At 35.0% G+C, this 13,067-nt stretch overlaps 1 protein-coding gene across 1 annotated transcript in view; it reads right to left on the reverse strand.

The window, feature by feature from the left end:
• Positions 1–13,067, reverse strand: part of ADAMTS6 (ADAM metallopeptidase with thrombospondin type 1 motif 6) — a 267,510-nt gene that overhangs the window by 38,345 nt on the left and 216,098 nt on the right. The window contains 1 exon segment of the mRNA XM_049768834.1: positions 990–1,119. Within this exon segment, the coding sequence (XP_049624791.1) occupies positions 990–1,119 (130 nt within the window).

A 13,067-nucleotide genomic window follows, 5' to 3' on the forward strand; every position in this document is an offset into this window, starting at 1 on the left:
AAACAGATGTATGACCACTCATAGTAAACTAGACAAAGAGGGGACCACCTACTCTAGCAGCCCAGGGGGTGAGGGTGGGGGATGTGGGTTGCAGAAAGGTAATGGGGAAGGGGGACGACAAATTTGCTGGTGGGTATTCCCCTGATTCAATGTTAATATGTACCTAAAATACTAATGTGAAAAATATGTAAGCCACTATAATCAAAATAAAAATTAAAAAAATTTTAAACTGTGATTTATTTTTACAATTTTTTAGAATTTTAGGATAGATAAAAGTCCTGGAAAACACAGAACTCTACAGCAATCTATTGTATCTCTCTTGATCATAGATATGATTATTTTGCATATTATTAAAAATGATGGGGGCCAAACTAGGTAGCACAAGAGGAAGGGTTGCAAACTGTCAATCTAATTAGATGTCTGGCATCTCATATGGTCCCCCATTCCCCTCCAGAAGTGATTCCTGAGTGTAGAGCCAGGAGCATCCCTGACTATGCTCCCCACCTCCAACAAACAAACAAACAAACAAACATGCTGATGCTGATTATCATGGCATCATCAGCTGCAAACTGTTAAATTGTACAAAGATCTGCGAAATACGAGTATTTCCAACACTAAGTAGTTCTTGCCTTAAAGTTAGTAACCAAAACCTATAAATAAAAAAAATTTAAAAAATTTAAAAAAAAAGGTGAGCGAGATAGAACAGAAGGTAGGGAATTTGTCTTGCATGCAGCTGACCCAGGTTAGATCCCCAACACCCCACTTTGCTCCCTAAACCTCCAGGAGTGATTTCAGAGCATCACTAGATGTTTCCCCCACCAAAAAAATAAATAAACCAAAGTGGAGGGGCAGAATCTCTGTTTTGTGATTTGACATCCAACTGTACTCCTTTTTCTAATATTTTTAAATATCATATGAACATATGTTTTCGGATAGAAATAAGGTCTGGCTCTTGGAACTTGCCGGAAATGCTTCTCACCCTCACTTACTCAGGTGGGCAGGGCTCCCCATTGCAGGCACGCTGGTTTTCAGGCGGCTTGCTGTCAGGGTCACAATAGTTGTTCTGAACGATGGAGTTGTCATCCAGCCTTTTACAAACCACCTCCTGTCGTTGGGTACCTTGAGAGAAGGAGGACAGGATTAACTGGAGAGGAGCTTGTCTCCTCATTCTGTAGGCCTGCATTCCTCTGTGAGGAGCAGCACCTCACAGCAGTCTTTATCTGTTCCAGGCATTCTTGACTGCTCGTCTAAAAAGGAGAGAAGTCTTGGTCATTATGCTATAACTGTATGCGAAATTATTCTGCTCATCTTTGAAAACGTTAACCATTTAATTTCAGGAAAGAAAGTCTTGGTGATTTTAAGCAATTGCATTTTCATTTATATATTCTTCATGCTTTTCTCTAAAAAAATGTCACTTCTGAAACAATTAACAGATAAAATATGTCAATGGCCATTTCAATAGAAAATAGTGATTGAATACTTATTAAAAATAAAAGCAAAGGAAAAGTTTTATTATCCACTTATTTTTTAAATTTAAGGGTCACAATCAGCTATGCTCAGTGTTTCCTCCTGATTCTGCATTCAGGAACTTCTGGCAGAGTTCAGGAGATACTATAGGATGTCAAAGATCAAACTCTGGTCAAGGCAAGTGCCTTATCCATTGTACTATCTCTTGAACTTCTTATTTTGATATTTTATACAGCAAGATTTATCAACTTAGTCTTTACAAACATCACATTTACACATTTCATTTTTTCCCTTACCATTTATAGATTTAATTCTCTAAAAGCTCACAAATTCTGCGATTTAAAGATGGCAGTGGAGCTTCATTGAACTTCAAACCATATATGTGTTGGCCTGATTGAAGATGGCCTCTCAGTAAGTACACCACTGTCAAACAGATATGTTCTTATTATGAAATTTTAACTTGGAGTATATTTATATATTCTTAAAAATTTATCTGTGATCTATTTGTCACAACTAAAATTATCATAAAATAGGTAAAATTCTCAATACATATTTATTAGTTATTAGCAAAGATATCCACCACTTGTTAACATTTCACAAAACACAAAGACACAAGTACACTTGCTGTAAACAGTCCTGGTGAATAGACTTTATATAAGTTCATTTTCTTTTTCATGTCAAGGATCAAAAAAAGCAACAAAAGGTAAATCAAGACATAGAGAAAGAGTCAAATGACAAGATAATCTAAATGCTCAGATCCTATAGAGGCAGCAGGTGACTCCTGAAACTGAAAATAAAAATACAAACTAAGCTACTTACACACTATATATATTTATACAAATATTTATACATATATATGTATATGTAAACAGGTAGGCTAAATTACTCAGAAAGAGTTGTATAAGCAACTTTAGCAGTATCCAGGAGACCACAGCTTCACACCTAACTAGACTCACATAAAGCTTTGTTTTTTGCTTTTTTGGATTTTTTCCCTTTGTTTCCAGTTGTTTTTAATAGTACTCTAAAAACTCTAAACCAAGGTTAGGGAAATTCAGGTAAAACAGGATGATTCAGTGAAGAAAATTGTCATATAAAGGGTTATGTACCATTTGCTTCCCCCAAGAAGTGAGCACCTTTAAGTATCATAGAAATTCTGCAGGATGGAGAGCCTCAGTTGACATGATTTTTTGATGAGGTCCTTTGAATTTAAAAACGGGGATGTCTAATTCCCAGATAAAGCCAACTGTCAAGACCTGTGGCTTCCAAGGTGGTGCTAAATAGCTAAAGAAGGTCTAAATTATTACTGATTGTGGCCAAGTTTGGTTACTAATAACTTTGTCAATTATTTCTTTTGCTTTCTTAGATGAAAGGGTCTCACATATAACTGAATAACCTACTGAGAAAAATGCTTTAGAATAAGTGGTACAATCATTCCTCCCCAGGGTCTAAAATAAGCCAAACATCTAAGTTTATTAAACAGCAGTTTGGAATTTGTTAACTGTTAAACTTTAGATTTTTGAGGGAAGAATGATTCACATCAGGCATAGTTGTGATCTAGTCACAGATGTTCCACCATATTTACCAGATATCTCCCCATTGTGTCATTCCAGTGGGCAGATAACTAAATCCATGTGATGCACCTAGACAAAAATCTTACCATTCGTCACAGAATTCAACTACTAATTACCACAGTGGCTCAGATTATCTATCCAGCTGGGTTTAATATTTTGCTTCTATCAAAGAGAGTAGGAGATTGTTTTTATAAGTCCACTTAAAAAAAGTCATTCAAATATAATTTTATTTGGAAAGGGAAAACAAACCACCCACTTTCACAAAGGACTTAAAACCTTGCCAACATTTTACATGTTTAATTATTTTTAAAAATGATAATTGCAACAGGAAAGTTGACATTAAGATGGTATCTTAGCTATTTTCCAAATGATAGATATTTCCACACTTTACAATGAAATTGATGTTGCAGGTTAATATCAACTTCTATTTACTTTAAATTTGCCCTAGCAATGTTGTTTATATATAAATACATTCATTTTATAAAATAACCTTTAATGTACATGCCAGTTCTCTGCCAATTGAGTCACAAATAAGTTATTCTTTGTTAGAGGTGAGATTTATATTTTATTTTAAGGTAGTTCTTGCCATGCATATCTTGAACATTTTTAGCTACATGACACTTATTGCTAAAAATTATAAAATACAAAAAAACCACAGAAGACAAAATAAAACTTTTCCATGAACTAAAAATACCAGATCAGTGTGGTTTGTAGGTCATTTATTCATTCTCTCATCCATTCATTCATTCAATAGAGATTAGTTACTAAATACAAGGCACTGAGCTTTTTATGAGATATTGGGCTAAGACTAAGAATTACCAATTGACTTAATTTGGGTTATGCCTTCCAGATTTCTTACCAACTAGAAATTAGGGTATTTTGGGCTTCATTTTAGTCTCATAATTTTAGGACATGATTTCTTATGAAGTAAAAATTAAAGTACTTGAATAACTTGAAAATCTCTATTTTCTGAAAATGTATTTGCTTCTTGTATTCATCTTTATTAATTTTCTTCTAAAAAGTTACATTAGATAGTGTGGTATTTCACACTCAAGAACTGACTATACCAGTATTTTATTCCAAATCTTCCACAATATTGAACTATCTTCCTCCAAAAACAAACAAATCTCCTTCCAACTTTTAAACTTGGCAGGTTTATAGGTATCTTTTTTTCCCCCTTTTTTCTTTTAAGTCAATAGCAACAGAATAACTCTAAACCAATGAACCTAACCAGATTTATTTTTTAAAACATACTTTTGAATTAGCGGATCAGTGATAGTATATTTACCAGAGAAAATGACAGGCATTTGCTGAGCATGTGGCCGACCCAAGGTTGATCCCCAGTATCCCATATGGTACCCTGAGAACTACCATGAGTAATTTCTGGTTATAGAGTCCAGAATAATCCCTGGAGCACTGCCAGTGTGGCCCAAACCAAACACAAATATAATAAAATAACCCCCCCAAACTTCTAGATTAAGGAAATTCAGTATTGGTTTAAGTTTATGAATTATAAAATACAGGTTACACATGAAACACACATACAGAGTGACTGCAAATAACTTAAACAAAATTAATTATTTAAAAATATTTGTATTTCATCAAACCCCTTGAACAAAGCTTTCTTCAAAGTAATCTGTAAAACATTGCTAAGAAGTTTATTTAAACCCTGGGAATCATTACATCAAGTTATACATAGTCACTTTGCTTTCAAATCTAAAGACGTATAGTTTCTAATCAAAACCATAAAATGTCCATATGACCTCTCAGTATATGCCTAATAGAAACAAAATTTTAGTGCCTAAGTATTCATAAACACTAGAAGTATACAGGTGCTTTATAGAATTTAACTGGTCAACTTAAAAACTAATTGTGTTTTTTAATGCCATCATTCTTCCATCTTAAAAAATTCCATCATATTACAAAATGTAAGTACAGATTGTTATTAACCAATATATATTTGCAAACTAACACCCAGAGATGTTCAGGGATTATTCTAGGCCTGCTCTCAGGGATCATTCTTGGAAGGTTTAGGGGAGCATATGTGATGCTGAGGATCTAATGTAGGTCAGCTGAATGCAAGTCAAGGGTCTTACCCACTATGCTATCTCTTTGGTCTCCTAATGGTTCTTTGCTTTTGTTTGGTGGCCTCACCTAGTAATACTCAGGGGTTACTCCTGGATCTGCATGTAGGAATCATTCCTAGTACTGCTCAGAGTACCATATAAAATGCCTTAGATAGAATCTGTGTCAGCTCTGTGCAAGGATGTTCTGACCCTCTGGCCCCTCCTGATGGTTCTTAAAAGGAAACATAATCTTTGTTTCCAGTTTGTAAGCTAAAATTCTCAGATCTTACATTTAACTTTCCTCTATGAGTTGACAGTTACATATAATGATCTATCCACCAAAAACTTTTTTTGTCATATCCAAGGAAGATACTAACCAATTTGCTATTAACAAGAAATAGCTTTTAGTATTTTGAATGCATGTGTTTGTGCTCATGCTGGTTATTGAATCCAAAGATTCACATATTCTAGACTTGAGTGCTATACTACTAAGAACATTCCTAGCCAATATCTTTTTAAGATTCTAGACCAGTATACACACACACACACACACACACACACACACACACACACACACACACACACACACACACACACATATATATATACTAAAGAAAATAAACAAGAGCTCCATCAAAATGCATATGAGTTCTGTCTGGACTCCAACATTGAGATGGTTCTTCCAACAGATGATTCAAGCAAAAAACAGGATATTTTACTCAGCAGCCACAGTCCCAGAAACAAATCTGACTGAAGACCTCAGAGACCATAGAATGTCTTGCTTCTTATTTTAAATTCCCTCCTCTGCTTTCATTATAAGCTGCTCATTACTCCTATATCCTTTCTCTCTCTTCTCACCTACTTAAATAATTTTATTAGTTCAGTTGTTAACTATTGTAGTAACAATAGTTGGCAAGCAAGATACTGCTATTCTTAGGGCACCTCACCATTTTAAAAAGTAGAGCAAGGTCACTCAGTACACAGAAATACTACTTGAAATCCACTTGAAAGAGTGATATGAATATGGAGGAAGTCTATTACAAGTGAAAAACAGTCCTAAGTCTTCTCAGGTCTACTCAGAAAAACTAGCATTTTAATTATAGACCATTATTAGTTGAACTTTAAAATGAATGATTGTTGAATGAGCTCTCAACAATTATAGGTGGGCAAGAGAGTCAAGAAGTGAAAGATGGTATACGTATATCCTTGAGATTCAGGGCTAACTAACATCCAGGTTATTTATCCAAGAAGCCATCACTCATCATCTCTACCTGAGAAATGGTTTTCTTAAGGCAGGGACGAAGGATAAAGTTAGAGCTTGTACTGACAACGTGGTTGGTGGTTAAGGCAACAATTTGTTTTACCACAGCATCCAAAGTAGCTAGCAACCAAGACAACACTATATAACCACAGTATACAGAACATATGGCCAGCAATATTAACTTAATTTAAATGTTCAGTGCAGCTAGCATCCAAAGAGTAACCAGTGCCAGGAAAAAAAAGTCTCTCAGCTCTGCCCTTCATTCTGCTGGAATCTGGCTGTTGTGCTGTGTGATTATTGGCCAGACACAAGCATTTGCAGGGCAGTGCAAGCCCATCTGCCTTGGATCTAACAGCTGGCACCCAAGGTACCAATCAGTTCCATGCCATAATCTTCTTTGTGAAGAGCCTCGTTCTAGTTTTTATCTTCCAAGGGCTTCCTTTCTTTCCTAGTGTCTTCCCATCTGCTAAGCAAAACTAGAGGGAAAAGGGGACACTGAAGATGAAAACAATGCTATTTTTGCAAGTAACCTATTTTCTTCCTTAAGTAACTGTGTTTAGTAATGGGAAGGTAGGGTAGGATACACATATGTTGAATTTATTTGAAGTCACACAATTCTTGTAGGTATTCCTACTACTCATAGACATTGGCAGTAACCCCTTAATGAGATTTCTCAAAATGAGGCAGAGACAATAAGGCAAAATGCCATTAAGATAACTTATCTGGGGGCCTAAGAGATAGCACAGTGGTAGCCTGGCATGCAGCCGACCCACAATGGATGGTAGTTCAATTCCTGGTATCCCATATGGTCCCCCGAGCTTACCAGGATCAATTTCTGAGTACAGAGCCAGGAGTAACCCCCGAGCACCACCGGATGTGACCCAACCCCCCCCCAAAGGATAACTTATCTATAAAAGAACATATTTTTAAGTTTAATACTTTCCAGTTCATAGCCCCCTTATTCTGTTAGGCTGATGTGATTTCACCCTTCTTTAATCTTCATTTCTTTTTGGATCACAACTAGACATCTAAGATGTCATTAAATATGGTCCTTTTCACTTAAATTTAATTGTAGGCTTTCTTCAAATTAACTTTTTTTTGTTTGTTTGTTTGTTTGTTTGTTTGTGGTTTTTGGGTCACACCCGGTAGTGCTCAGGGGTTTTTCCTGGCTCCGTGCTCAGAAATTGCTCCTGGCAGGCACGGGGGACCACATGGGACGCCAGGATTCGAACCGATGACCTTCTGCATGAAAGGTAAACGTCTTCCATCCTATCTCTCTGGCCCCCCAATTAACTTCTGTTATGTTTAGTTACATTCTTTTGAGTTCTAGGTAGTTTAGGTAAGTAAGAGATACTAAGCAAGCTTACATTTTTCTTTATGAAAGGAACTAATCTAGAACACATCTAATATTTCCCCCAGATTTAAATTTCTATTAAGGTTCTATCTTCTTTACCTCCACAATTCAATTATTCAATTTTCTCTCCTCCTGTGTCTACTTTTTCCTGTTATAAAGTATTAAGTCTGGAACAGTCATCTGCTTGATTTCTTTGTTTCAATGCTTCACTTCATGCTGGTGCCTGGGAAATATCAAAGAGTTAAGACACCAGCAGAATATTATCTAATGACCAGAGTTTATAAGAGTCAACGTTCCTAATGTAAAGAAAAGGACTAGAAGGACTCTCCATGACCTTTAGTAGAAGCTTGATTTGGGATTTTACAATCACATCTGAGGATGTGATTCAGCAACTTTGTTTGACCCTGGCAGTACATACTCTGAGGGTTGGCCTGGTAATCTTCCAACACCTCTAGGTGCAAATACTGCCAGCAATGAGCCCCCAAACCATATAAAAAACTTAAAAAAAGGAAAAATAATTATAGTGACCATACTGAAAGTATAAGAACTTTATCTACCAATAGAGAAGCTTTTCTTTTAAATATATAGAAAAACCTGTCTTGGATCCAAAGTTCCAGGATTTATTTTTTTTTCCAAATGAATTTTATACCTTGTAAAGATTCACAATATTATGTTTGTTAAAATGTTTACTGTGGGATTCAGTGAAATGGCACAAGGTTAAGGGTACCTTGGTTTGATTCTGGCACTGAAGGAGTGAGCCTTGAACAGCAGGAGTGATCCTTGAACATAGCGTTAGGAGTAAGCCCCAAATAATATTGATAGTGCCCTTCTCCCAAATAAAAGGTTTATTTTGGACAAAAGTTTTGTGAAGCGAAGCATGAAGATAATTAATACAACAATGCACTCAACTTTGATTTTAGCACTGCCCAAGCTTTTCAAGTCAGTATTCAACTGTACCCAGACTCCAATCATGTGAGAGAGACTATAATCTCTGTCAAGCAACGAAAATGAGAATTGCAAAGCAAGAGGAGGAAAACAGCAATTGTGGGAGGAATGTTTTGAATTTAATAGTGATATCTTCCCCTCAGCTAAGAATTTCATGTTATCAAACAAACTTTTATATCAAAGACTGGTTTCAAGAAGTTAGAAAGGTGAATTTATATTAAAAATATACAATAAAATTAAAAAAATTTGAAGTGACGTTGGGAAAATGAATAAAGATAAGTAAAACTTATTGATCATATAACAAGAACATGAATTTTCTAAAAGCGTGTTATATATCAGACAACTTAGGTAAAAATTATGGCTCCAAGCACAGACCTCTGGGATCTGTGGTATTCACAGGCATCCTATAATGTGGTGACTCCAATCCCAGGGACTAAATACTACTACTTCTTTGTTTGGTTGTTTTTTTTTTGTTTTGTTTTGTTTTGTTTTGTTTTGTTTTGTGGGTGTGAGGGTTGTTTTGGGCCACACCTATTGGTTCTCAGGGGCTTACTATCAACTCTGTACTCAGGAATCATGCTTGGTAGAGCTCAAGGGACCTTATGGTGTGCAGGAGGTCAAACCTAGGTTGGCAGTATGCAAGGCAAATATCCTACTGTACTATCTCTCTGGGCTCTGGAAAGTATTTTTTTATTTTATTTTGTTTTGTTTTTGGATCACACCCAGCAGCGCTCAGGGGTTACTCCTGGCTCTACGTTCAGAAATCGCTCCTGGCTGACACAGGGGACCATATGGGATGCCGGGAATCGAACCACCGTCCTTCTGCATGAAAGGCAAGAGTCTTACCTCCATGATATCTCTCCGGCCCCTGGAAAGTTTTCTTTTTTTAAGAGATTTTTTTTTACCTTAAAATCAATTATATAATTATGCTTTTCAAAGTAAAATGAAAAGCAATGACTAAAAGTACTTTTAAGTATTCAAACTCACATTTCCATCTGATATTTTCACTTAAACCTGAAAAGGTAACATTAGGATATTTTTTCTAATAACTACTTCAAATTTGTTATAAGATTCAATTTCTTCATGTCTTTCACAATTTCAATCAAGTCTATTTTGAATTTCAAAAAGACGACTGGATTTTGTTTTCCTCTGTCTGCTCCACTTTGGGACTTCTCCATTTTGAGTCTCTGTCAAAGTTACATCTGTCTTTTATAAGCTGTAATACAAATGCCAGTCACCATTACTGCTATTGTATCAATAAAAGTCAAGTCTGCAAGATGCTTGTTTGTCTGAATCCCATTCTGTTAGTCTATTAATGCCAGTTATTAGTAATGTTAAAATATGGTAGGCCTCTTAAAATTAGCAAAGAAATTAAAAGGACATCAATAAAAACATAAAGAATTTTCCTCTGTTTTATCTGGGACATTGAGAATTACACTCTTTCCATGACACAGTATTAGTACTAGCTTTAAGATGGCTTTTTATTTTTCTAATAATATATATATATATTTTTTTTTACAATAAATTATACCCTGAAGTGCACATTATGCTTGAGTTGTATCATTCTTGGAAACATAATATTGACACAAAATATAGCATGAAGCTAATATTTTATCATTGAAAAATGCAGAAATAATCAGTGCAATCTGCATAGGGAGGTTTTGTGAGATGATATGAGCAGTATTTTAGTAACAATCTAGTGTGCATTTATTACATAAATTTGTTAGCTAACAAGTATTTTGTATCAGGGAGTCTTTTAAGTATAATTTCTTCTATCCCCCCCTTTTTTTTTGCTTAACTATAAGATTTTTTAAAGTGTTAAAACAACAGAACAAATGCTTAATGTAGAAAAGAAGGTAAAATTTACCTATTCATCTAGAAAAGTCTTCATTTTAAACCTCTAAACATCACCAAGACCCTAAGCAAGAAATGTATATGAATGTCTCTTTCCATGATATTAAATACAACATTTACTTCAAATGGGTCAAAGTGTATCAAAGACTATATTTCAAAGGAAACATTTCAAACATATGCAAAGTATCTATATGTTTCTGACCTTTATTTGCACCACAAATAAAGCATTATTAGTGTTTTTTTTTTAACTAAAAGACCAAACAGGTGCAAAGTTAAATGTAACAATACAGCATGGACTCTCAGTTTTAAATGGCTTGGAAGCTTTTACTCTAAATGGTACTGGTTGTGTGAAATAAGGGGATAATAGAGAGGTTGGGAAGGTTATGGAAACAGAAAGGGAATGGTCAAGAGAGTGAGAAATAAGAACACATACACAGAAAACAAGTGGCAAAATGATCCTGAATGCCACTGCATTTTGCTAATTTTCATTCTTCAATAAAATCACCACTTCCTAAAAACAATAGGCCTTTCTGTAGTTAGAATTATAAGTCACAAAGAGAAAAAGAAGCATTGACGTTAACACAAACTGCATGCCTATTACATTTTGACTTAAATATCTAAATTAAAGTTGGTTGAAAGTATATAACCACTTACATTATTTTATTCAGCTCACTAAGTACCACATACACTTGAAATTAGAAGGAAGGACTTTGAAAAATCTGTTTAGCACAATTTTCCTTGATTTCTGTCAAGAAGTGATATTTAACACAATTTTAATTCATTTTAAAAGCATTTATTACAGGATTGTAAATGATCTATGAGGGTAAGAAGTAAAACATGTCAAGAAATTGAGCACAAAAAATATCTTCCTCAGGGCACATCCAAGACCAATGGCCATAGGAACCAAGAGTAGTAAAATTAATTGGAATTCACCACATTTTTAAACCCCCCTTTTAGATGTCTCTCTCAAGCTTTCCAACCTGGATACTGACATCTAATTGCATTAATCATCACAATCAACAAGTCACCAATTATGGGCTAGCGAGATAGTATGATACTTAAGGCATACGCCTTGCACACAAACTGACCTGAATTCCATTTCCAGCACCCCATCTGGTCTCCCTAAGCCCCACTTAAAGTTATCCCTGAACACAGAGCCAGGAAGTAAGCCCTAAATACTGCCCGGTGTGGCTCAAACCAAAAATAAAAAAAGAAAACAAACCCCCAAAATGCATCAACACTATCAACAACAAACAAAAAAGTCATCAATTAATAACACTTAAATTAGTAGTGCTCCCAGGGTGTTTGCCTACTGAATGCAAACTACTTGAAGACTCTCAACCACCTTTTAATCAGGCTTTAAAGGATAAACTTCTTAGCAATGACTAGATTTGAAATTATTTAGAATTTAAAAATCTGACAGGTAATTGCATTCCCCCATTGTGGAGATCACCCATATCCCTATCTCAAATGGTGTAATTTCTTCTTTACTATAAATATGGGTTCAGTCTCTTTTCCTCTTTAGACTCACATTTTCTCTTGAATGTATCTCTGTCTATCATATACTCTAAGTAAAACTATTTTACTTAGAACTATGTTATAAGTAAATAAATAAGTAAAATCTGGTGTTCAAACCACAGCTTCTAATCCATTAAATCAAGGAATTCTTCAAGTGAATCCTTGTTTCTAACAGATATATGAAAAACATTGCTTAAGTAAAAGTTTGTGAAGGAGACATTTTTGAGGAAGGATGAATCATGTAGCCAACTGAGCATGCCAACTGGTGAAAAAAAATCTGCTTAAGGGATTCTTTTTGAGAGAGAGAGAAATGTTATACTTAAAAATTCACTGGAGAGCAGGTTGAAATTCTAATTTGAGCAAGTTACTTCATTAGAATTTCACTTAGAAAAACAAGGGATAGTAACTCCCTACTAATGTTGCTATACTGAAGATGAGCAAATGAAACAGGGCACTGGAAAGATTTTTATGAAGCATAAAATTTTGTTTCTTACATAGTTGAGTAGTGAAACCATCTATCATTAAGAGCATATTTAAGGTGGATTATTACCTAAACAGACTTGCTATTTTGTTTTAAATAATTTGTTTAATTAATAATTAAAAACTCTAAGTGTCTAGTTCAACATTTTTCAAAGTATGGTTCCCAAATCAATTTCACCAGCCTCATCCATAAATAAGGTAGAAAGGCAAATCATTGAAGTCTCCCTCAGAACAACTAAATCAGAGACTGGAAGCAGAATTTAGCAATATTAATTTTGAATTATCTGCCTAAGTGACTCTGATACATGATAAAATTTGAGACTCAAACTTTTAGTCTAACATTGGTGAAAGAACACATGACTAAAATTAAAAAAATGAATATATAGGACTAAGTTGATGTTATTGCAGTTAAGGTGCTTGCCTTGAGCTTTGGTCAATTCCCAGCACTGCATTCTGTTAATACTCTGGGTCCACAAGGAGTATTCCCTGAGCTCAAAGCAAAAGTAATCCCTAAACACTGCCTGTTGTGACCCCACATCACCCTCCTAATA

This window comes from Suncus etruscus, chromosome 2 (assembly GCF_024139225.1).
Source record: "Suncus etruscus isolate mSunEtr1 chromosome 2, mSunEtr1.pri.cur, whole genome shotgun sequence".
Classification (NCBI taxonomy): domain Eukaryota; kingdom Metazoa; phylum Chordata; class Mammalia; order Eulipotyphla; family Soricidae; genus Suncus; species Suncus etruscus.